The sequence below is a fragment of the Neoarius graeffei genome, chromosome 9 (assembly GCF_027579695.1).
Source record: "Neoarius graeffei isolate fNeoGra1 chromosome 9, fNeoGra1.pri, whole genome shotgun sequence".
Taxonomy (NCBI): domain Eukaryota; kingdom Metazoa; phylum Chordata; class Actinopteri; order Siluriformes; family Ariidae; genus Neoarius; species Neoarius graeffei.
In genome coordinates, this window is record NC_083577.1 from 93,560,833 (window position 1) to 93,588,025 (window position 27,193).

The window sequence follows — 27,193 nt, forward strand, 5'->3', positions numbered from 1 at the left end:
AAATAGGGCACTACATAGGCAGCAGTGGTAGTTTCTTTTTCCCTGACATGGAAGTGCACTTGTATACTGAGGAGGAAAGCAATTTGCATTACAGCCGTGAGGCGGCTCTTCTCGGTTTTCCCTTTCGGGCGCTCTCATTTTCTGTTAGAATTTGGTAAAGAAAAAAATAAATATTATTTACCAGCTTACCGGGTCCATGAACATAAGTGTGACAGCTGACAAGGTCGGGATATAAACGAATCGAATACAAACCACCCGCCGGGACTCCTACTTATGCGGCTCCAGCTTATCCTTGAAGCTGGAGCCGCAGCTGGATGAAGCCGGCAGCGCGCAGTGATAAGAAGGGAGAGAAAATAGTGCCAAGCGATTTCGAGGTCTGACTTTTTATTTGGCAACGGTTTTGTGATGCAAATATATCACTCTTTTGAACACACTGTTTTGAGACAAAAAACGTTTTACTTTCGTGACCCCAACAAACTTGCCGGACTACTTTCGTCTGGACCAAAACTGGACAAGAACTGGACTCACAGGATGCTGTCAGGGGTAAGTCAGTGTATTTGCACGACACTATTGATGGGGATGCCATACAGATTCATGTCAAAAATCCCGAACTATCCCTTTAATGGAGCTCCCTGGGATATTCAAAGTTTGTGATATTTTTTATGACCCAACCCTGATCTATACTTCTCCAAAACTTTGTCTCTGACCTGTTTGGAGTGTGGGTGCAATCAGTTAATTATTGAAATTAAGTGATCAATCTCGTTAAATCAGTCTCATTAAATTTTGAAGGCCAATAATTAAAATGAATCAATCCCATTGAATCGTTTAATTTGACTCATTTGAATTGAATCATACCATAGAATCAGTCTCATTCAGTGAATCATTTGGTGAATCGTTCAATGAATCATTTAGTGAATCATACCATTAATCCTGGTGCTTAATAATAAATTACCAAACAGCTAAATTATGGTATATTTCCAAATTATTACAATCACTTACCACATTACATAACTTTTCTATGCACCCTTTTTGAATTCTTTGAGAAGATTGGGGACTTCATATCGTTCACACAAATAAACACAGTTTGTTTAATAAATGAATTTATTATACAAAGATAAAAAGATAAAATAAATCAATATATACAAGCAGTGAGGTGTGTGAAGGACTTGACCATGTGTTTAGCCTCGTGTAGCTAACTACACGTGGTGGAGGCCTAGCTTGTTGGTAACTAAACAAAAGAATGTTATCTAAACAGAACAAAGGATTAGCTCTGTGTTTAGCCTTGTGTTGCTAGTGTGAGTTTGCTAAAAGGCCCTATGGCCTAGCTAAAGCGTGTTTGTTAGGCCTTATGAGGCCTACTGAGCACGTGTTGCTAAAGACAAAGGGAAGCTATCTAAAGTGTATCAGGCCTGTTGAGCACGTGTTTTCTCAGTAACAAAAAGATTCCACACTCATAACATTACCAAACTCACTGAAACCTTGATAAGGTCAAAATGTATGATGAAATTAGTGTTAGTCAGAATAAGAGAGAGAGAGAGAAGCATGCGCAGCCTATCTATTAAACAATTGAGAGAACATAGAACCAAAATAAATCAACACGCTGCGTGTCTAACAGTGTAACAGATAAACCTGGGTTTAAATTCACACTATTTCAATAAAAGCAAATTCCTAAGACTATCATGCCCAAATGCCAAAATCTTACTTAATCCTGCCTTTAGCAAGATATGAAGAACTATTCGCCGGTGTAGTTTCGGGCCTCGCCGTGGGAGCGCGTGAGCCGCTCGTGATGGAGGCGTAGAAACTCTCGGGTCCAGCGGAGCACTTGGGTGGTTCCCGTGGAAAGCAGAGGATTCTTGGTCCGAACCTCAGCGTTCGTGAGGAAAAGCCTCTGATCAGAATAAGATGCACAGCGCTTTTGAGTTAAAAAGGATTCAATCGCTTCTTAACTTTTGACTGCCTGGGCTGCAGTCGTGACGTCACTTCTAATGCAAGTAAACCGGTTGTAACTCAGGTTGAGTTTAAAGATCGCGCGACTCTAGAGTTTACCTTTGCCAAGGGTAAGAAAGAAAATTGCGCTGAGTGATGGATCTTGCAAGAAAGAAGATGTCTTTCTGGGTGGAGAGCGCCTCTTTATACGTCCAGATTCATCGGAAGCCAGACGTGAGAGACAAGGATGGTGGAGCTTCCGCTTGGATTTATGCATGCATGGCAGACTGACGTAGGTGATCCCGCCCACGCGTGACGTAGGTCACACGGAAGTTGCCTGGGAATTGTAGTTCTGACACAAGATGGCGGCATGATACCTACAGTCCCCCTTTTGGTCTCGGGTATGACGGAGTCGTAGCACTGAGAGCACCGTATCGTATCACCGCCGTGTCCATAGTCCTTGAGGTAGCCTTGCTCTGCACAGTCCATGGTGTCCTGTGAAGACTGTGTAAACTTGTGAGTTCCAGTAAGACAGTTGGAGACAGAGGCATTTTGGCATATAATCACTATGGGCATTTTGGGCATATAATCACTAACTAACTAGATCAAAACCACATCAAAAAAAAAAAAAACATTAAACATTGAACATGAAACATGTAGTGTTTAATTTCTTATGCATAAAAAAACAAGAAAAGAGAAGAAATGAAGGAAGAAAAGAAGTATTAGTGTTTGGGTTGGCAAACCTAATCTTCTGGGAAGGTGATAGCAGTGGGTGGTCTGGCTAGAAAGCGTGCGCTACTGCGGCTAGCTGTCGGGGACACAGACCATCTTATCTAGCTTGGCATGTATTATGTATGGGTTGCCTGGGCAGACCCAGTGGATGTCTTTAGTGGGGGTGCACATCTCTAAGTCTTGTGGATTCACAAAAATGAGGATAGCACTGCCAAGACTATATGCCAGGTGTATTTGTGATGAATACACACTAGTAATAATAGCGGATTTTAGTATTTTATCTACCATGCTATACCAAAGGGTTATTCCTTCATTGGGTTGGTGAAGTCTGACCGGGAAGGTTAGTGTACGCTTATGGTTGAGTGATGCGTACAAGCTAGGTGGACAGGATGGGCCTAGCTGTCGTCCACCCCCTTTTGGAGTGAGGACTGTTCAAAAGGTTTGATTCGATTATCATGGAAATCGATATGAAAGCGTTTGATTAGGCCTAGATGTCCTAATGTGATATGCGACAGGAACGGTTTTCCCACGATCGAAAGGTCTCGACCAGGGTGGTAGGAACTTCTCTGAGATTCGGGCGTAGTAGGCTTTGTGTCCTCCTACTCTCGAATCGAGATTCTTTTGGGCACCTGTAAAGGTTGACTGTAGGTGGCGTTGTAGGTCGGCGACATATTGATGTGCGGTGTATGCAATCGCGACGCTCATGGCCTCTGGTTTGTATAGGAGATGCGGGGGAAGAACCGACTCTCGCCCAGTCATCATCCCAAAGGGTGTGACTTCAGTGGCGCAATGAGGGGTGGACCGAATGGCCCTTAGCACCAAGGGAAGTTTCACGTCCCAAATTTTACCATGGTTTGTGATCTACTCTCGCAGCATGCTCACAATGGTTTGAATGGCTCGTTCAGCCTGACCAGAGAATTGAGGGTGGTACGCGATATGGAATTTCGCCTCGACACCTAACATGTTCCACAGTGCAGCCATTACACCAGTGGTGAAATGGGTGTCTGTTTCTGAGTCGATGGATAGAGGGAGGTTTTTCAAAGAGTTGTGGCCACTAGGGGGAATCGCGATGTCGGGTGTCTCGACATCGGACTCGGTGTTCAAAGACATGAACTGAAGTTCATCGAAATTTTATCTCGCGTGGTGCTCGGTTGATCGGTGTTCGCACTAATCTCATCGCAACGGTTTTGTGCATATTCTGTGGGATCCAACGACTGTGGGGTTTTGTGTGAAGCTGACTAAGTTTATGTCGCAGGGCTTGGTTGGGATTGGGTCGCCTTGTGAGAGCCGTGTGTCTGAGAAATGGTGGTGAAGACTTTAGCGCACATGAGAGGTGCGTCTTGTGTGTTTGCCTTCGCCACCAGGGGGGGCCCTACATCCTGACCCTTGCCTGCTGTTTCAGAGGGATCTCCTCCCCCTTTCACGAGATATACCCGTGGTTCCTGGCCTAGTCATGCCAGCGAATAGCTTTTTGCCATTTTTCTTGGGCTCTGACGTCTCCTGTAACAGTTCTTTAATCTCAGCCAACTGGGCTTTTAAAGAGTCCAGCTCTGAGGGGAACTCACCAGGTTGGTCTGAGTCACTGTGTTGGTCGTCTCTACCCTTACGTTTAGAGCTACGGTCGGAACGCTTCTGCCGTTTCTGGTCAGAGCGGGGATGACGGTTTTGCTGCCAACCGTTTTGTTCCCTACGACCCTTTTCATGTGATGGGCGATTGCCATAGTCACTGTGGACTCGCCCTCGGTCCTTCCTGGCCTTACCTTGTCGATTTTTCCACTCACCCTTGTGATGGCTCGGCAAGGATCGGGCTGGACCGGAATTTTTCCAGGTGGGTCCCCCTTTTGGAGCTTCGCTTCCTTCTAAGGTTAGCAGGGGCCCATTTGCATCCTGGAGCCTAAGGACTCTGGGGTCATCATCGTTTCCGTTTGCAGTTTTGACAATGGTCTCCCAGGTCATTTGGGCTAGTCGCCTAATTTCCCTCATCGAATAGCGACCTTGTCGACACGTCAGTGTGACATGGGTCCGCACGCTTGGGTGGAGGTTATGTAAGAAGGGAGATATGAAACCTCTATCTTCTTCCAACCCTGGTGCGCTACTACCTTGGAAATAGGCAGTACGTAGCCGTCTGTAATATTCACGAGGCTCCTCAGACCATTTTTGTTTGATTTGTAATGCACACAATATCGCGGAGGTTTCGTCCGTGTATGGCGCATATTCTTCCCTCATGTAATTGAGAAGTTTCGAATAACTATCGCGAATGTTTGGGGGTAGTGTCTCTAAAAAGGCACGAACGCTACTACTGGAGGTCTTCCAGATAAGTCTAAGTTTTTCACGTGTTGTGGCGTTCGGCAGGTCCATCAGGCATCAATCAATTTCTCGTAAATAGTTATTTACATTAGTTCGATTATCGGGATCGAACCGCTCGATATCTTGGGCAAGTAGGTCAATTTGCCGTAGGCGGAGGGCTTGGTGCGCGTCCTTACGCGACTCCTTTTGCTCTCCTGAGTACTCACTGTCTGAGCTACTCTGGAATCGCTCCCGCTTCGCACGAGATGCGTGGTCTGATTCATCTGAAGATGGATCAGGTAAACTGAAGCGCACTGACCTAGGTGTGCTACGGGCCTGGGCTCGGGATGAGCGCAGGGCGGCTCCATCCTGGCTAGACGACGACGGACTCGTGTAGCGAGTTGATGGAGTTTGGCAGGATGTCTGGTTCTCGACCAGATCATTTACGGTGTCCGGTTCGGACGCCTCTTCCCGCTCTGAGCTTTGGCGCATTGTTGGGGGTCTGCTCCTGGGCAGCCCTCTTAGCAACCATTTCGGCTTTCTCTAGCCGTTCGGTGCAATCATCAAGGGAGGTCTTCAAGAGCTCACACTCCCTATGTAAATCATTATTATCGGCTGTCAGCTTGGCGTTGCTGGTGGTCAGCCTTTCAACCTCTCCGCGAAGGCATCTGATTTCTGAATCAGCATCTTGGAAGTATGATAGGAATAGCTTACCTAGTGCCGCTTGGACACTAAAAGTTGTTCTTTTTGGATCTCTCATATGTTTGTTTGAGTTATCTAAGTTGTTTTGGCATTCACACTCACTCGTGTACTTAATGTTTGCCTTTTCGGAGGCAGAGCAGTGAATGAGGTCTGCAATGACCTCAAGGAGAGACAAATCTTGAGCGTTGTCTTCCATTTTTGAGACACGAGGGGATGCCATTTTACTTAGGCTGGATACTAGATAGTTAATCAAGTTAATTATTAATTTAATCATTATTAATTAACTATGTAATTAATTAATAAGGTTTATTTGGAAATGCTCTCTTATCCTAAGTTGAATAGGTTATGAGTATTGGTGATATGGTTATCACACTACTGTTAACCGTTTTAACACACCTGGGGATATACCTTAGCAGTTGCTGAATCAACTGATAGTTTATTTGTTGTTGAACAATATCCCAGAAGTCAACAAACCAATCTTCCTCACACGGGGCACCAATTTAACTGTGGGTGCAATCAGTTAATTATTGAAATTAAGTGATCAATCTCGTTAAATCAGTCTCATTAAATTTTGAAGGCCAATAATTAAGATGAATCAATCCCATTGAATCATTTAATTTGACTCGTTTGAATTGAATCATACCATAGAATCAGTCTCATTCAGTGAATCATTTGGTGAATCGTTCAATGAATCATTTAGTGAATCATACCATTAATCCTGGTGCTTAATAATAAGTTACCAAACAGCTAAATTATGGTATATTTCCAAATTATTACAATCACTTACCACATTACATAACTTTTCTATGCACCCTTTTTGAATTCTTTGAGAAGATTGGGGACTTCATATCGTTCACACAAATAAACACAGTTTGTTTAATAAATGAATTTATTATACAAAGATAAAAAGATAAAATAAATCAATATATACAAGCAGTGAGGTGTGTGAAGGACTTGACCATGTGTTTAGCCTCGTGTAGCTAACTACACGTGGTGGAGGCCTAGCTTGTTGGTAACTAAACAAAAGAATGTTATCTAAACAGAACAAAGGATTAGCTCTGTGTTTAGCCTTGTGTTGCTAGTGTGAGTTTGCTAAAAGGCCCTATGGCCTAGCTAAAGCGTGTTTGTTAGGCCTTATGAGGCCTACTGAGCACGTGTTGCTAAAGACAAAGGGAAGCTATCTAAAGTGTATCAGGCCTGTTGAGCACGTGTTTTCTCAGTAACAAAAAGATTCCACACTCATAACATTACCAAACTCACTGAAACCTTGATAAGGTCAAAATGTATGATGAAATTAGTGTTAGTCAGAATAAGAGAGAGAGAGAGAAGCATGCGCAGCCTATCTATTAAACAATTGAGAGAACATAGAACCAAAATAAATCAACACGCTGCGTGTCTAACAGTGTAACAGATAAACCTGGGTTTAAATTCACACTATTTCAATAAAAGCAAATTCCTAAGACTATCATGCCCAAATGCCAAAATCTTACTTAATCCTGCCTTTAGCAAGATATGAAGAACTATTCGCCGGTGTAGTTTCGGGCCTCGCCGTGGGAGCGCGTGAGCCGCTCGTGATGGAGGCGCAGAAAACTTTCGGGTCCAGCGGGGCACTTGGGTGGTTCCCGTGGAAAGCAGAGGATTCTTGGTCCGAACCTCAGCGTTCGTGAGGAAAAGCCTCTGATCAGAATAAGATGCACAGCGCTTTTGAGTTAAAAAGGATTCAATCGCTTCTTAATTTTTAACTGTCTGGGCTGCAGTCGTGACGTCACTTCTAATGCAAGTAAACCGGTTGTAACTCAGGTTGAGTTTAAAGATCGCGCGACTCTAGAGTTTACCTTTGCCAAGGGTAAGTAAGAAAATCGCGCTGAGTGATGGATCTTGCAAGAAAGAAGACGTCTTTCTGGGTGGAGAGCGCGCCTCTTTATACGTCCAGATTCATCGGAAGCCAGACGTGAGAGACAAGGATGGTGGAGCTTCCGCTTGGATTTATGCGTGCATGGCAGACTGACGTAGGTGATCCCGCCCACGCGTGACGTAGGTCACACGGAAGTTGCCTGGGAATTGTAGTTCTGACACAAGATGGCGGCATGATACCTACAGGAGGCTCCTTGGTTTTCATGTTGCTTGCTTAGTAGTGTTGCAGAGTCACGGTTTGATTGATTGATTGATTCCGAACAGTAAAGAAGATATAAAAACAAACAAACAAAAAAAAAACTAAAAATAAAAAATGCAATCATCAAAACATCGTCATAAACAAACAGAATAGCGTAGCCACAAGGCAGTAACATAATAATGTTCAGAAAGGATTAGGAAGAAGTAAATAACTTATCAAATCCTAACCCTCTATACCACCGCTAATCAACCGTCACTTTCAACCATAATAAACTATATATACAAAAGAAAGCAAAATCAACAAAAAAAAATACCGACATACCAACATGGTATAATATCGACCAAATCAAATCATATATACAAATACTTATGCATACAATACATATATACAGTACATACATATACGCATACCTATAACTATACACATCCATATGTACACAGACACCCATATCATAATTATGCATGTTATGCTAATATATACAATTATGCATATATATATATATATATATATATATATATATATATATATATACGTACACACACACAAATACTCACTTTTTATATAATATATCCGTATGTACCCATACCCACATATATACACTGAGTGCAGAATTATTAGGCAAGTGAGTACTTTGACCACAACATCCTTTTAATGCATGTTGTCCCACTTCAAGCTGTTTAGGCTTGAAAGCCTACTACCAATTAAGTATATCAGGTGCTGTGCATTTGTGTAATGAGAGGGGGTGTGGTCTAATGACATCAACACCCTATATCAGGTGTGCATAATTATTAGGCAACTTCTTTTCCTCAGGCAAAATGGGTCAGAAGAGAGATCTGATAGACTTTGAAAAGTCTAAAATTGTGAGATGTCTTGCAGACGGATGCAGCACTCTTGAAATTGCGAAGATGTTGAAACGTGATCACCAAACAATCAAGCGTTTCATTGCAAATAGTCAACAGGGTCGAAAGAAGCGTGTGGAAAAAAAAAAGGCGCAAAATAACTGCACATGATCTGCGGAAAATCAAGCGTGAAGCTAACAAGCAGCCATTAGCATCCAGTTCTGCCATATTCCAGAGTTGCAACATTCCTGGAGTGTCAAAGAGTACAAGGTGTGCAATACTGAGGGACATGGCCAAGGTAAGGAAGGCTGAAAAACGACCACCACTGAGTAAGGCACACAAGATAAAACGTTAAGACTGGGCCAAGAAATATCTTAAGACTGATTTTTCTAAGGTGCTGTGGTCTGATGAGATGAGCGTGACTCTTGATGGGCCAGATGGATGGGCCTGTGGCTGGATCAGTAATGGGCACAGAGCTTCACTCCGACTCAGACGCCAGCAAGGTGGAGGTGGAGTACTGCTATGGGCTGGTATCATCAAAGACGAGCTTGTTGGACCTTTTCGAGTTGAGGATGGACTCAAACTCAACTCCCAGACCTACTGCCAGTTCCTGGAAGAAACCTTCTTCAAGCAGTGGTATAGGAAAAAGTCAGCATCTTTCACGAAGAACATGATTTTCATGCAGGATAATGCTCCATCTCATGCGTCCAAATACTCCACTGCGTGGCTAGCCAGTAAAGGTCTGAACGGTGAAAAAAATAATGACATGGCCCCCTTGTTCACCTGACCTAAACCCCATAGAGAACCTGTGGTCCATTATAAAACGTGAGGTCTACAAAGAGGGAAAACAGTACACCTCTCTGAACAGCGTCTGGGAGGCCGTGGTTGCTGCTGCACACAATGTTGGTCGTGAACAGATAAAGAAATTGACAGAATCTATGGATGGAAGGCTTTTGAGTGTCCTCATGAAGAAGGGTGGCTATATTGGTCACTGATTTGTTTTTGTTTTGTGTTTGAATGTCAGATATGTTTATTTGCAAATCTGGAGTTGTCATATCAGTGTACCTGGTGAAAATAAATAAGTGAAATGGCTACACATTTGGTTTTTATTAAGTTGCCTAATAATTCTGCACAGTGAAAGTTACCTGAACACATACATATTCTCCTAAAATGGCCAAAACTAAAAACGCCCCACTCTAACTTCCATACATATTCAGCTTTGATATTTATGAGTCTTTTTGTTTGATTGAGAACATAGTTGTTGTTCAATAATAAAACTAATCCTCAAAAATACAACTTGCCTAATAATTCTGCACTCAGTGTACACTTATATTATCAATAGCATGTTATTGTAATTCCTCCTCCCTATACCTCAAAGATCTGTTCCTTATACCTTTTTTTGAACTGGTTTATAGTTGTACATTTCATGAGCTCCACGTTCAAACTGTTCCATAGCTTTACTCCACAAATAGAGATACTGAACATTTTTAACGTTGTCCTAGCACTGCGAATTTTAAATTTCAAATTATAGCCCCCCTCTCTATCCGAGAACATTATTTGGATATTCCTTGGTACTTTATAATTCCTTACTTTGTACATTACTAAAAACATTGAAAACATTTTACCAAATTGGATGGCTTTATTGGTGAATTACACTGGGGAACAATTAGAAAAAAATTTTCTGTTGAGTTAGATTTTTATGCTGATTAAAATTGGCATGCTGATTCCAAAATTGCAGTCAGTTTTTGTTTTTTTGTTTTTTCTAGCACATCAAGTTTTTTCTCCACAGCTTACCCTTCAGATAAGCAAAATTCCACTGTAGTAAGACTATTTGAAGGTTATGGAAGAACGTTATCAGGGTAGATGGGATGTACATATTATGGCTGACTATTGTTGGAGCATCAAACACGATAGTCCTCAAGTTGAACACTCCAGAAAGAGCTACAGTATAAACATAAATTTTTACCTTAACTACTTGCACAGGAGGCACGGTGGTGTAGTGGTTAGCACTGTCGCCTCACAGCAAGAAGGTTCCGAGTTCGAACCCAGCGGCCGGCGAGGGCCTTTCTGTGCGGAGTTTGCATGTTCTCCCCGTGTCTGCGTGGGTTTCCTCCGGGTGCTCTGGTTTCCCCCACAATCCAAAAGACATGCAGTTATGTTGACGTGGGGCGGCCTTGGGCTGAGATGCCCTTGAGCGAGGTACCGAACCCCTGACTGCTCCCCGGGCGCTCTGGTGTGGCTGCCCACTGCTCTGGGTGTGTGTGTGTGTGTGTGTGTTCACTGCTTCAGATGGGTTAAATGCAGAGGATGAGTTTCACTGTGCTTGAAGTGTGCATGTGACAAATAAAGGGTTCTTCTTCTTGCACACAATTATAATTACAGTAGCCGTATCCTTTGTAAAAACATAAGTGTTAAATAAACATTGCAGTCATGCCTGTTTCTTTCATATTTCATTGGAGATGTAGGAAGGATTATTATGGTAAATTAATATATAATAAAAATAATATGAAAGGAATATGGAATATATTAAATAGTATTATTAAAGATGGCTCTGGACAAATACATTACCCTAAATACTTTAATGACAAAGGTATCGAAAATTATAACATGGATGTAGTTGCTAATAGTTTTAATAATTTTTTTGTTAATGTTGGACCAAGATTAGCTCAAAATATCTCTGATCCGGTAACAAATGATGATTGTATAGATAATATTATAAAGAGGAATTCTTGTTCTGTTTCTTACACCAGTAGATGAGAAGGAAATTATTGATATAGTTAATAAATGTAGTAATAAAATATCCACAGATTGTAATGATATTGATATGAAACTAGTGAAAACTATTATTGGGGGGATTTCTAAACCATTAACATACATCTGTAACTCATTTCAAACTGGTACATTTCCAAGCAATATGAAAATAGCAAAAGTAATTCCATTGTATAAATCTGGGGACAAACACAACTTCACAAATTACAGACCTGTTTCTTTTCTTCCTCAATTCTCCAAAATTCTTGAAAAACTATTCAATAACAGATTCGATAAATTCATTGAAAAATACAAACTACTCAGTGATGGTCAATATGGATTTAGAGCAAATAGATCAACAGAGATGGCACTAATGGAATCAACTGAAGAAATCAGTAACTATAGATGATAAGAAATATATTGCTGGGATATTTATTGATCTTCAAAAAACTTTTGATACTATTAATAATCATGATATCTTAATAAGATGGAACAATATGGGATAAGGGGAGCTGTATTAAATTGGATAAGAAGTTATTTGAGCAACAGGACACAATTTGTGAAGTTGGGTGACTCTGTCTCAACTCGTTTGAATATTGATTGTGGTGTCCCTCAGGGGTCAGTATTGGGTCCTAAACTGTTTATTCTTTATATAAATGATATGTGCAATGTATCAGAGATATTTAAGATGGTATTATTTGCAGATGACACAAATGTTTTGTTCTGGAACAAATTTACATGACTTAAAAAACATAATCTCTTCAGAATTGTGCAGGTTAAAAAGTTGGTTTGATCGAAATAAATTATCATTAAATCTGTCTAAAACAAAAATCATGTTATTTAATAATTATAAAATAAATAGGGCAATAAATGTACAGGTAGATGGTGTTGATATTGAAAGAGTTTCTAATAATAAATTTCTTGGGGTTGTAATGGAAACTTCTAATAAACACTTCAGAATGCTTAGCAGTTGTCTTTTCAGTTATTTATTATAGTAGATCATATAAACAGATATATAAAATAGGAAAGGAAAGAGAAGAATAAAAGAAGACACCACTTCTGATGATGCCGAGAGTACGCGCACTCTGAGTTGTGTTTTAGTGGCTGTTATCTATTATACTCTAAAGGCATTTGCTTACTGCTCGCATCTTCACGTGATTGGCTCAAGATTTTCTATGAAGCTTTGTTAAAGCGTGCACTTGGCGTGCTCTGGTATGTGCAGGCGGATGTGTAGTTATGGAGAACTCGGGCACCCTGCTTATCACCAGCCAAGGCCACAGAAAGGCGATTACAACTTGGGAAAAACATCTTTCTCAGTACACTAAGCTACTTTAACTCAGCATACAGAAACACTGAGAATAATAATGTTCGTCCATTAAATTTCCCTCACAGGGTAATAATAGATGATAGAATTAATTGGAAATCACATATAAAATACATACTAAAGAAACTATCAAGAAACATATGTGTTGAGTAAAGCTAAGCACGTCCTGGACTATAATTCACTCCACATTCTTTACTGTTCCCTGGTTTTACCGTACTTAAATTACTGCTCAGTGGTGTGGGGAAATACGTATAAATGTTCACTTCATGCAATAACTATACTTCAAAAAAGAGCTATAAGAATAATTCATAGTGCTGCTTACCGAGATCATACTAATTCACTATTCTTAAAGGCGTCACGCAGTGGCGATAAAAGTCGCATTATTCTGCACCAGAATGCTTTTGAGATTCGAAATAAATTGACCGTCGATTTTTCAAAAGCTTCCCGCGGTTGTAATCAGTCCTTATTTGATCATGCCCATCACTTGAAATTTTCCGCATTCGCAGCGCCCCCTCTCGGTCAATGGAACAGCTGCATGACGTCATACCAGTAACCACTCGGTGCAGTTGCAATGACGGACACACCAGAAAATAGGAGCGATGCTGAGGAAATTAGCTTTGATTTTACCGATACAGAAGAAGAAAATGGCCCACAAGTAGAGATTTTGACAGCTGAATGTCCTGGTGGTATCCAGCATTACAGATTTGAACCTGAGCGCTCATCTTCAGAAGAAAATGAGGACAGTTCTGACGACGACAGAAACGAAGACGAGAATGAAGAAGACCGGCGACTTGAAGACTTGTTTTGGTTGGTTTCTCTGACTAAATCACTACTTGTGTGTATTTTTAAAGACCATTTTCACTTGAATTAGAATGCTGTGTGATTAATCTATGATTATGTGTAATACTGATAGCTGTAGGGGGTGAAAGTATAGCTAGAAAGATTGAATTCTAGCAACTTGACAGCTTGCGATCTCGCGAAATGCAGTGGGCCTTCTGATACAGTAGACCCCTTGATATTCCAGTTTTCATCATTTTCCTTTTATTGCGGTTGATTTTAACTTGATATTCAGTATGTTATAGGCTGGGAGTATTGAGCTTTGTATTGTATTGTTTAGTAAACGTACAATCGTCAGTAATAAGTGATAATTATTAGTTAAAGGCAGCTCTGTGGCATAAATCTTTCAATTAATCTTCTGTCATCCATTTGCTAAAATTATGTGCCACATATGTTATCAAGACAACACTTCATGTGACAAAGAAAGATATGACAAATACATAAATGTATGAAAATCATTTTGTACAATTAATGATTGATACATAGAAACACTTAAAACATGCGTGTGGCAGCGGGGGCATGGTCAAGCGCCGGTCTGTGACAGGAGGGCGGAGCCAGGGAAGGTGAGTGGCAGAATCACTACACCTGATGGTAATTAACCTGTGTTTTGTGTGTTTTCCCAGTAACCGCGCCCTATTTAAGGAGGCAGAGGGAGAGCAGAGAAGAGCTCATCCCGGGACAAGAACACAGTGTGTGTGTGTGTGTTTCGCTATCAGATTAAAACTGGCGGTTATACTGAAAAGTCTGGCAATAAAAAGCCTATTTGCATCTGAAGCGTTGTCCTGCCGTCCTCTGTGCTCCACCCACACTTCAGAGAGCTCTGCAGTGGTGCCAAAACCCGGGACAAGGTGGAGCACCAACCTCGCAGCCCCATGGAATCCTCCCCGTTCGCGGACCTGATCCACGCCCTCACCACGGCTCAGCAAAGCCAGCACCAGGCGCTCGTCACGCTCCGAAAGGAGCAAGAGCGGCGCTTCGAAGCCCTGGTGCTGGCCCAGCAGGAAGATCGCGAGGCGTTCCGGCATCTCCTCGCGTCGGCGGGGTCCACCAGCGCCCCGGCCGCAGGCCCGTCTCCCCTCACCGTGACCAAGATGGGCCCGCAGGACGACCCCGAGGCGTTTCTCACATTGTTCGCGAAGGTCGCTGAAGCCTCGGGGTGGCCGATGGAGCGGCGCGCCTCCTCCCCCTCCTGACGGGAGAGGCGCAGCTGACCGCGCTATAACTGACCGCCGGCCTACGCGGACCTTCGCTGGGCCATCCTCCAGCGCGTGGGGCGCACGCCAGAACAGCGCCAGCGCTTCCGCGCGCTGGAGGACGGCCCGGCGAAGGTCCGCGTAGGCCAGCCGGCGGGGAGTTATAGCGCGGCCAGCTGCGCCTCTCCTGTCAGGAGGGGGAGGAGGCGCGCCGCGCGCTGCTCCATCGGCCACCCCGAGGCTTCGGCAACCTGCTCGAACAATGTGAGAAACGCCTCGGGGTCGTCCTGCGGGCCCATCTTGGACAGGACAACGCTTCAGATGCAAATAGGCTTTTTATTGCCAGACTTTTCAGTATAACCGCCAGTTTTAATCTGATAGCGAAACACACACACTGTGTTCTTGTCCCGGGATGAGCTCTTCTCTGCGCTCCCTCTGCCTCCTTAAATAGGGCGTGGTTACTGGGAAAACACACAAAACACAGGTTAATTACCATCAGGTGTAATGATTCTGCCACTCACCTTCCCTGGCTCCGCCCTCCTGTCACAGACCGGCGCTTGACCACGCCCCCGCTACCACAATGTGTTTTTAAAAAAATAATTTTTTTCTATCAATACCTAGCCATGACCTTGAAATCAGATCCATTGATAACAGTCACAAATAGTGTTCAGTGTTCGTTGTTACAGCCAAACACAATACACCGATTAGGCATTTTGTATCACAGAATATTAATACATCATTTCATAGTGTTTTGAGTGTTCAAAACTATCCACAAACTGAATAAATCCACAAAATCCGCAATGTAAACAACTCTGGTAAACGCACGCTATAGAGAAAACATGGGGACAGGCCAGCATCACCCAAGGGAGGTTACTGGTATGACGTCACACATAAGTTGACCTAGTTAACGGCTGGCTGCCTAAATTTGGCTGTGCGCGTCAACTTTAAATGCTTGTAGCGGGCGCATCGTGACACTGAGATCGCGGGAAACCGAGGGGCTTGAATAACCCACCAAACCCGACATTTTGACACGATATAGCCTGATTGCTGAAATTACCGCACGACGCCTTTAAATGAAAAATGTTTAAAATTCAGGGATATTATAGAATATAAAACTGCCTTAGTAATATAGTTCTGGTCCTTCCAGAACAGGGTGATTTATACAGACATCACATGACAGATCATGTGACACTTTGATTACACACAAGTGGCTCTTTATCAAGTAATTATGTGACTTATGAAGTGAATTGTTTGGACCAGCTCTTATTTAGGGGTTTCATATGAAAGGGGGTGAATACTTGTGCACACTCCAGTTTTCTGTTTTTTCATCTTATTGTTTGTCACAATAAAAAAACAATTTGCAGCTTTAAAGTGGTAGGCATGTTGTGTAAATCAAATAGTGCTAACCCCCCAAAAATCCATTTTGATTCCGTCCTGTAATGCAACAAAACAGGACAAACACCGAGGGGGATGAATACTTTTGCAAGACGCTGTACATTACATTAGTGAAGAAAACTTTTTCGCCAGACAGCTAAACCATGGAAATCGAACGTGCTGCGCATCTTTAACTCCTAACTGTAGCAAGTATTTATGCCTGAACTGATGAAATGAGTTTTGGGTTTAGTTTTTGTTTCATGCATACAGACACTTAACACATGCACACATCTGGCTCTCTCACTGTAGGTTATAACATCCTAGTGATTTGACCATACAGGTCACTTTGTAGGTGTTTTCTGTCTGTTACACTGCATAAAGTATTGGCACCCATCTACTCCATACATCCATGTAAAGGGACCACCATTGATCCGATTCTTTTGCATAGCTGTTGGGTGGCGTTTACTCGTTGGTTGACTGAGACGAACACTACAAATAGAAAATTATGACCTTTATGGTGTTTTCACACTTGGCTTGAATGCTATGATAGATTCTGGGCTCGTATGGGGGCGGGACTCATAATTCCCAGTTTCCTTTATTTCATTCGGAAGTATTTATTCCGAACTGTGGATTGATTACTGTGTGCCAGTTTTGTACACAGATTTGCAAATTTTTTGGTGCTAGGCTCATCCTTATGCAGTTTTCTATCAGTGCCAATACTTGTGGCTTTTTGGATGCAAGGCATGTAATCATGCAGAAATACTTGCAAATGTGATGTGCATTTTTCACAATGAAGAAGTCTGGTTTTATACAGAACACTTTTTTCGCTGCCAGCACCAAACTTGAAAAAGGAAGTATTGTGAAAATACGTTGAATGATCACGTTACTCAAAGCAGTGGATTTGGACAGCACCGTGGTTCTGTTCAGGCAAGCCCCAGACCAGCATTTTTAAGAGGGCCGGTAATCCAAAGGCTCAAAAGCAGCTGTAAGACTCTGACCACTCAAGCAATAAGGAACTGGGAGACAGGCTTACACATTCAAGGTGTTCTTTGTTTTTAATTAGGGAGGTCACTTTTCAGCGAATTTGTTTTCTGTATTTTCTTTCTCTCTCTCTCTCACACACACACACACACACACACACACACACACACACAGAGAGTTGGATAGCTCAGCTTTCTCTCTATGATTACCAGCTTCTCTTGAAAGAACACACACAAAAAAAACACATAATAGATTGACAGGAAATAAACACTGGTGAAACTTATAACATGTTGCCTGCCAGTGCTACCTGATACCTCACCACCCACTGCTGACACTCGACCATGCCCCCGCTGTCACAGCAGCATTCACACATCATCAAAGGTACCTGGGAAAAAATGCAAGTCTGAAAATGACCTTAGTCTCTAATTGAATTTAACATGAACTATGCAGTAAGTGTAGATTGTAATCATATCAGGTCAAATAATCCAAATAAATGACTATGTCCTCATTTTATATATATATATATATATGTGTGTGTGTGTGTGTGTGTGTGTGTGTGTTCTCAGGTATCGGCCTGGCCCTGGTTGCAGCAGTAAAAGGTTATCGCTGCATCATCGTTATGCCTGAGAAAATGAGTATGGAGAAGGTGATTGTTTCATGAACTTCAAAATAAAACCTGTTTTGGAGCTTTGAAGAAACAGGGAGCTCCAGATCTCACTGAAAAATCTGATCTAGTGCTGAACAAATGTTATTGCATCACAGAATAAACCAGCCTATTAGATTTCAGTATGCAAATGAAGGACACCAGTTTATAAGGGTAGGGGCGTGGCATGTGGAGTTTTCTAATTTCCATATTCATCATGATCTGGATTTTTAATGATGTTTAAAATGTTGTGGCCTTTGGGTTTGTATTGAATGTGATGTACAGTGTGATCTTATTGTGTAACTCAGGTGGACGTGCTGCGTGCTCTTGGTGCTGAGATTGTTCGGACCCCGACCTCCGCCCGTTTTGACTCTCCAGAGTCTCACGTGGGCGTGGCCTGGTGCCTGAAGAATGAGATCCCCAACTCCCATATTCTGGATCAGTACCGGAATGCGAGTAACCCGCTGGCTCACTACGACACCACGGCAGAGGAGATCCTGGAGCAGTGCGATGGTAAGTCGTACATACAGAATCGCATCGGGCTGTGAAGGTGTGTGTGTGTGGCATTTTGGGTGTGATGACATCCTGGCTGTGCATCTGCAGGTAAAATAGACATGCTGGTGGCGGGAGCTGGAACGGGCGGGACCATCACCGGCATCGCACGCAAGCTGAAGGAGAAATGCCCCAACATCAAGGTAGAGCTCAGATCTGTCCTTCACAGCTCACCAGTATTACACACACGCGCGCACACTTTCTTACATTCTATCTTTCTTTCATTCCATAATTAATTTTTCTGCCTTGATTCCTACATTTCTTTCATTCTGCAGTTGTTTTATTCTTTTTTGGGTTTTTGGTTCTATTATTGTTTTAGACTCTTTGATTCTTTCTTCCTGTGTGTGTTAGATTATTGGCGTGGACCCCGAGGGCTCGATCTTAGCAGAGCCAGAGGAGCTCAATAAGACGGATAAGACCCAGTACGAGGTGGAGGGAATCGGATACGATTTCATCCCCACCGTATTGGACAGATCTGTGAGTGACAGTGACCGTAGTGTTTTACATCATTACTGGAAACTGTTTGTTTGTGCGTCATTATTATTAGTGTAGTGCAGTGACAGTTAATGACCGCATTAATTGTGTAATCTTTTGGTGACTGGTTGTCAGGTGGTTGACGGTTGGTGCAAGACCAATGACGAGGAGTCCTTCAACATGTCACGTATGCTCATCCGACAGGAAGGACTACTGTGTGGTATGTTCCCTAATCATGCCATGATTTCTGGGGTTCGAAATATCTGACATATTGCTGAATCATTTGGTATGAAGACTTAACAGGGAAGAAAAACATAATTGCAGAACCGCTCATAGCTTTGGATCAGTAAAGCTAATCTGTTCACAATGCCACAAAGTTACTATGTTTTTATTTATTTATATCAAATGCATGGCTTTTAAACAAAACCTTTTGACCAGTCATATGCTTTGTAAGTCATAAATTGCAAGTAAGTCTGATCAACTGTTTTGAAAGAATCTACAGTGGTGCTTGAAAGTTTGTGAACGCTTTAGAATTTTCTATATTTCTGCATAAATATGACCTAAAACATCATCAGATTTTCAGACAAATCTTAAAAGTAGATAAAGAGAACCCAGTTAAACAAATGAGACAAAAATATTATCCTTGGTCATTTATTTATTGAGGAAAATGATCCAATATTACATATCTGTGAGTGGCAAAAGTATGTGAACCTTTGCTTTCAGTATCTGGTGTGACCCCCTTGTGCAGCAATAACTGCAACTAAATGTTTGCGGTAACTGTTGATCAGTCCTGCACACCGGCTTGGAGGAATTTTAGCCCGTTCCTCTGTACAGAACAGCTTCAACTCTGGGATGTTGGTGGGTTTCCTCACATGAACTGCTCGCTTCAGGTCCTTCCACAACATTTCCATTGGATTAAGGTCAGGACTTTGACTTGGCCATTCCAAAACATTAACTTTATTCTTCTTTAACCATTCTTTGGTAGAACGACTTGTGTGCTTAGGGTCGTTGTCTTTCTGCATGACCCACCTTCTCTTGCGATTCAGTTCATGGACAGATGTCCTGACATTTTCCTTTAGAATTCACTGGTATAATTCAGAATTCATTGTTCCATCAATGATGGCAAGCCGTCCTGGCCCAGATGCAGCAAAACAGGCCCAAACCATGATACTACCACCACCATGTTTCACAGATGGGATAAGGTTCTTATGCTGGAATGCAGTGTTTTCCTTTCTCCAAACATAATGCATCTCATTTAAAGCAAAAAGTTCTATTTTGGTCTCATCCGTCCACAAAACATTTTTCCAATAGCCTTCTGGCTTGTCCACGTGATCTTTAGCAAACTGCAGACGAGCAGCAATGTTCTTTTTGGAGAGCAGTGGCTTTCTCCTTGCAACCCTGCCATGCACACCATTGTTGTTCAGTGTTCTCCTGATGGTGGACTCATTAACATTAGCCAATGTGAGAGAGGCCTTCAGTTGCTTAGAAGTTACCCTGGGGTCCTTTGTGACCTCGCTGACTATTACACACCTTGCTCATGGAGTGATCTTTGTTGGTCGACCACTCCTGGGGAGGGTAACAGTGGTCTTGAATTTCTTCCATTTGTACACAATCTGCCTGACTGTGGATTGGTGGAGTCCAAACTCTTTAGAGATGGTTTTGTAACCTTTTCCAGCCTGATGAGCATCAACAACACTTTTTCTGAGGTCCTCAGAAATCTCCTTTGTTCGTGCCATGATGCACTTCCACAAACATGTGTTGTGAAGATCAGACTTTGATAGATCCCTGTTCTTTAAATAAAACAGGGTGCCCACTCACACCTGATTGTCATCCCATTGATTGAAAACACCTGACTCTAATTTCACCTTCAAATTAACTGCTAATCCTAGAGGTTCACATACTTTTGCCACTCACAGATATGTAATATTGGATCATTTTCCTCAATAAATAAATGATCAAGTATAATATTTTTGTCTCATTTGTTTAACTGGGTTCTCTTTATCTACTTTTAGGACTTGTGTGAAAATCTGATGATGTTTTAGGTCATATTTATGCAAAAATATAAGAAATTCTAAAGGGTTCACTAACTTTTAAGCACCACTGTATGTTATATTTGGACACTTATTTAGCTGAAATGCTGGAATTTTTATTGACTCTGACACCAAGGTATCAAAAATGGATAAAAATAGACATAAACTTCTGAAGGCAGCACGGTGGTGTAGTGGTTAGCGCTGTTGCCTCACAGCAAGAAGGTCCGGGTTCGAGCCCCGGGGCCGGCGAGGGCCTTTCTGTGTGGAGTTTGCATGTTCTCCCCGTGTCTGCGTGGGTTTCCTCCGGGTGCTCCGGTTTCCCCCACAGTCCAAAGACATGCAGGTTAGGTTAACTGGTGACTCTAAATTGAGCGTAGGTGTGAATGTGAGTGTGAATGGTTGTCTGTGTCTATGTGTCAGCCCTGTGATGACCTGGCGACTTGTCCAGGGTGAACCCCGCCTTTCACCCGTAGTCAGCTGGGATAGGCTCTAGCTTGCCTGCGACCCTGTAGAACAGGATAAAGTGCCTACAGATAATGAGATGAGATAAACTTCTGACCATTTCCTGTTTTTCAGAGGTATAAAAATAAATGGAGACTAGACATGAAATGTGTTGTTGATATTCAGGGTTTGTTTTGCTGAATTATGAATATTGGGATATTGAACCTAAAACCTGTTTGCCTCTGCCATGAATTTAAATCTTGTCTAAATACAGATCTTACAATATAATGGCAGAAAAACAAGCCTTCAAATCATTACTTGAAATAGTTACAGTTTTGTGATGACCATCTTGTTCTCTGGATTTGAGCTAAACTTATAAACCTTTTATATTGATGATGATGCCCTTTATTGTCACTAGTCACACGTACCAGCGAAATTAGCCGGCAACCTGTCCGTACATATACAACATACAATTGACATAGGGTAGACAGGACAGGAAGACAGGGATAAAGATAAAAAGGAAACACAACATGAGGAGAGATAAGGAAAAAAAGAACCCCCCCACTATGCTCCTGTCAGGAGTACAGTGTGGGAACATTTAAAAAAAAAACCTTTGCATAAGCACAACTACAACACAGGTACACTTTAAACACGGGACATGAGGGGGGGAATCAGGGGTGGGGGGGAGGGGAGGAGGTAATCCAGCGCAAGCAAGCAGCCGTCCGCTCCTGCAGCCATGAAGGCGCTGGTCACGCACCCGCTTGTCACACTGGGGGTAAAAATGGCGACCGCGGAGAGTTAGAGAGGAATGCGAGGAATGAGAGTGTCTCCTGTCAGTGACCTTCAGGGGGAAATGTTTTCTCAGCAACGGCCTAAATCGAGGCCGGAGCTGTCTCAGGGCGTCGAATGTCGATAAGATATGAATTGTTTGGTCTTTCCAGACGCAGTCTTTGCACGTCCTCACTGCTCGTCCATATCTGTCCATTCCATCCATTCTATTCAAATTGATCTCCGAAAAACACATTCCTTGCAAAGCTGAAAGCTGCTCCGAGATAACAACCATTTTGTGCTTAAAGTTCTGAATGTCCACAGTCCAAGTGCCAACAGCTTTGCCCACCACTCCAATCATATCAGGCAGCTTTGTGGGGCTTTGAACAGCTGTCACCGTTGTCTGATTTCCTCGATATACCAGGGCATGCCTAATCCAATCAGCAAAAGTCCTGTAATCATGGTTCTGAATGGGTAGATATCTTCAATGTCCTCCACAGAAAGAATCGCCAAGCACACGACCCGCCACCGCTCCCACGTGTCCATCGTGTAACCAGCCTCAAACATTCCGGCAGGACAAACGGGTTCCCCCAAACCCAAACTTCTCGTCGAGAAAACTGTGTCAATTTCGTTAGGAGACCAGTTTATCAATTCCATGCTTTTTTTAGTTTAGAAAGTAATGCAGGAAGAGTCTCTTCAAAAAGTATAGCAGACGAGACAAGACACAGGCACAAGCAGGGAAAAAAAGGAGGGAGAGGGAGAGCAGAAATGCGACCGCCTTTCATGGAAGCACAATCCACGGAATATTAACAATCACTTTAAAAACTTATAAGCGTGGATTCATTTTTCACCCTGTCATATATGCTCTTTCGCTAAATGTGTATAGAAACATTACAAAGAAAAATAAAGTTTGGAAGGAAGTCGCAGGAATCATCTGTGTGTCTGGTGAGTGTACAATGCTAGTACAGTTAGCTTGTTCGGCTAATCTAATCTGAGAACAAAGAGTGTCGGGTGCGAAAGTGAGCATGTAAAGTGTAAACTGTACAACGAATGTTCACACTGATCACTGCATGATTTACTGTGTGCTTTGAAGTAGTTAGCTGTAGGATGTGCATTTTGACTACTAATGTTTTTCTTCAGAACTAACATTTTAGAAAAGTTGGAAAGGCCACACCCACAGCAGTAAGTGACATGATTGATTTATTGCCTGCTAATCAGCGTAGGGCTAGTACCTGTAGGTGGAGGTGACACTAGGTAATAATTGGGAGGGATGCCAGTACTTTTCACACAAAGAAATTACTGCCTAAAAATTTATGCTTTAAAAATGTTTTATCTCGAAATGTCATGTTATTCATTTAATGTGTTAGTTTTTAAATACATGAAGGGTGCCAATAATTTGAGTTGAATATATACAGTTGTGTGTGTGTGTAGGTGGGAGTTCAGGATCAGCCATGGCTGCAGCGATGAAGATGGCAAAGGAGCTGAAGGAGGATCAGCGCTGTGTGGTCGTCCTGCCCGACTCGCTGCGCAACTACATGTGAGCTTCAGCTGATCCGCTTTACTGTAACGACTCGTTTAATTAACATGTATAGAGGAGTCTCCAGTGTCAGAGGTAAACTTGAAGTTTTCTGACAATGACTCTTTACAGCTGCTATAACATCAGTGAGAACAGGAACTAACTTGATTTGTGGACGTTCAACATCATTAAAAGTAACTATAAATGGATAAAAATGACAATTCTTTAATTAATTAAAATAAATAATTACTGGCAATCTGCTGGGGTACAAGAGGCAGAAAACACTTCAGCACATGCTGTTATTGGAAATTAAACAGCTACAAGATGGTAACAGGGAATCCGCTTCATCACAACACTCCATCGTTGATTATTTTTCTTTAACAGCACAACATGGAGTGATTTATTTGTCACTTCACTGACGCTGCTTTATAAATCCTTCCACAGGTCCAAATTCCTCAGCGACAAGTGGATGTGTGAGAAAGGCTTTCTGAGAGAGGAGGACCTGATGATCAACAAACCATGGTGAGACACACACACTGTGGTAAAACAGGCCAAATCGCCAGGTCCGGGTCCACAAAAAAAAGCTGGCTCCGCCACAAATAGCACTTTAGTGCAAGGTGTTTTATTTACCGTACACCCAACATACAGGCAAACATGCAAAAGTTGCCAAGAGCGGTGAAAAGGTATATTGTAAGTTATATAATACAAAAAAACTTAATAAATTACAAATAATAATAATAATTAATTAAAGACGTAAGAGAAATAGCACTTCCACAAAATATGGAACTTTTACAGCCACAGTCTACATTACCCTTGCTGTCCCCTCTCACTCTCCCATACACTGAATGAGGATCCCTTTTTAGGCCCTAAGCCCCTCCCCTGGGTCATACCAGCCCCACCCATTAATTAATCATCATCACAAAAGGCATAATGGATTACATGTATGGCAATAATCACACATTCATATAAACACTGCACATTACCATAAAAACTATTGCACTTTTGCCCATCTAGCATGTATAAATAACACATTTACTGACCCCCCCCCTTTTCCCGTAGTATAGTCCAATCCCACGATGCACTGCGCAGGCCAGACGTTACTAAAGTAGCCCCAAGTTTGAACCGCTCGGTTTGGCTCTCATTTCCCTGCCTTGGAATTACACGGACCATTCAAACAAACACCGAAACTCCGCCAACAGACACGCCCAACACAAAATACATAAAAACAAAGAGCGCGCAAAGATAAGTACAAACACAACATTCAACAATGACCATTCTATCGTGTGTGGCATAGCAAATTGTTTGAGTACGAACCACTAAAGATGAAGGCAATATGCGTGCGTGGGTGCATGTGACTCTCCGCGACTAACTTTAGGTGTGCACCCCCGCTGTCGTAGCCGTAATATTACTGCTTAATGAAAGCAGCGTGTAAACGGGAACAATGACAAGCGTGTTACATGCTTGAGACAATAGGCAGCGCTACAGGTGCCGCTCGTGGACAGAGACAGAGGCCTCCATCACATTACCTTCCCCCTCTCCTAGATTGCTGAGTGTCAGCAATCTGGATAGGTAGTCAGCCAACAGATTGTGTTTACCTAATTTATGGTGGATGGTAAACTTGTAAGGCTGTAATGCAAGGTACCATCTCGTCACCCGGGCATTATGGTCCTTCATGATCTGGATCCACGTCAGGGCATGATGGTCCGTATCAAGATCAAATTCCCTCCCAAGCAGGCAGTACCGTAAGCGGTCCAGCACCCATTTGATTGCTAGGCACTCCTTTTCTATTTTGGAATACCTTTGCTCTCTGGGCAACAGTTTCCGACTCAGATACAGGACTGGTTGTTGTTCTCCCTGTTTCCCTTGGGACAGCACGGCTCCAGTGCCTACAGAGGAAGCATCCACCTGCACTAGGAACTGTTGTGTGAAGTCTGGGCTTTGGAGAACTGGGGATGAACACAGGCATTTTTTAAGAGTGGTAAGTGCATACTCGCATTCCTCTGTCCACACAACTGGGTTTCTGGCTGCTTTACTGGTGAGGTCAGTCAGAGGGGCCGCGATGGTGGAAAAGTTGGGAATAAACTGTCGATACTACCCAACAAGGCCCAGGAATGAACGGACTTGTTTCCTTGTGCATGGATGAGCGCTGCTGGATATAGCCTCCACCTTATCCACCTGTGGCCGGACCTCCCCATTGCCAACCAGATATCCAAGGTACTTTAATTCCTTCTTGGCCCACTCGCATTTCTGAACATTTAACATCAGCCCTGCCGCTTGGATTTGGTGCAGTACTCTCTGGAGATGCTGAAGATGTTCAAACCAGGTCCGGCTGTAAACGACCACATTGTCCAGGTATGCTGCACAGCAGTCGTCGCAGCTTTGCAGGACGCGGTCCATCAGCCACTGGAACGTTGCAGGGGCCCCATGGAGCCCAAACGGCATAACAGTGAACTGAAAGAGTCCGGCTGGCATCCAGAAGGCTGTATACTCTCTGGACCGCTTCTCCAGTGGCACTTGCCAGTAACCTTTACATAGGTCCAGGGTTGTGATGTAACATGCCTGGCCTATTCTCTCCAGCAGGTCAACAATGCGGGGCATAGGATAGGCGTCAAACCTGGACACTGCATTCAGCTTCCGAAAGTCCATGCATACTCTAAGGGAGCCATTTTTTTGGGACCACCACAATCGGGCTGCTCCACTCACTGGTGGAGGGTTTGATGACCCCCAGTTCACTCATGGTTTGGATCTCGGCCTTCAATCCTGACACCAGACACTCAGGCACCCGATATGGGCGCTGCCGAATTGGGGTGTCATCCTTGAGATGAATTTGGTGTTCCAGTACCCTTGTACGGCCAGGCCTGGGCTGAAACAAGGATGGGAAGTTGCCAAAGGTCTCTAGGAGCTGAGTCCTTTGTTCCACATCCAGATGTTCCAGGCTTACCCACACCTCATGCTGCCAGGTCTCCAAGTCATTTCCATTCTCCTCATCTATATCCACTTTCCACACCATCACTTTAGCCTCTGAAACTCGATCCTTTTTCCACTCTTTTAATAGGTTCACATGATACACCTGAGTAGACTTGCCTTTTTCTGGGTGGTGAACTTCATATGTGACCGGGCCCATTTTCCTTGTAATGATATATGGACCCTGCCACTTTGCTAGGAGCTTGCTGGTGCTTGAGGGGAGCAGCAGGAGAACCTTCTGACCAGGCTTGTATTCATGATGCCTGGCATACTGGTCATACCACAGCTTCTGGGCCTTCTGTGCCTTTTCCAAATTCTCCGCAGCCTCCTCTCTGTACCTCTGCAGGTGGTCCCTCATCTGCAGGACATAGTGTACAATGCCCCCCTCAGGGGAGGTTGACTTTGGCCCCTCCCAGGTCTTCTTTAAGAGGTCTAAGGGGCCCTGGACTTGCCACCCGTAGACCAACTCAAATGGGGAAAACCCAGTAGAGGCCTGGGGCACCTCCCTGTAAGCAAATAGGAGAAAAGGCAGCTATTTGTCCCAGTCTTTTCCTGTGTCAGAGACGAACTTCCTCAGCATATTCTTGAAGGTCTGATTAAATCTCTCCACAAGCCCGTCCATCTGTGGATGGTAGGGACTAGTCCGAATCGCCTCGATGCCTAGTTGTCACTGTAGTTGCCGCATCAGCCCTGATGTGAAGTTTGTGCCTTGGTCCGTCAACACCTCTTCTGGAAACCCCACCCTGGAAA

The 27,193-nt window shown here is 43.1% G+C and overlaps 1 protein-coding gene across 3 annotated transcripts in view; it reads left to right on the plus strand.

The window, feature by feature from the left end:
* The window catches only part of LOC132892095 (cystathionine beta-synthase-like protein), a 110,836-nt gene that overhangs the window by 64,765 nt on the left and 18,878 nt on the right, over positions 1–27,193 (plus strand). For all 3 annotated transcript variants that reach the window (XM_060930488.1, XM_060930489.1, XM_060930490.1), the window contains 7 exons: positions 17,622–17,701; positions 18,007–18,211; positions 18,302–18,393; positions 18,602–18,727; positions 18,860–18,944; positions 23,395–23,500; positions 23,924–24,001. In XM_060930488.1, coding sequence (XP_060786471.1) covers positions 17,622–17,701; positions 18,007–18,211; positions 18,302–18,393; positions 18,602–18,727; positions 18,860–18,944; positions 23,395–23,500; positions 23,924–24,001 — 772 coding nt within the window. The remainder of the gene's footprint in view (positions 1–17,621; positions 17,702–18,006; positions 18,212–18,301; positions 18,394–18,601; positions 18,728–18,859; positions 18,945–23,394; positions 23,501–23,923; positions 24,002–27,193) is intronic.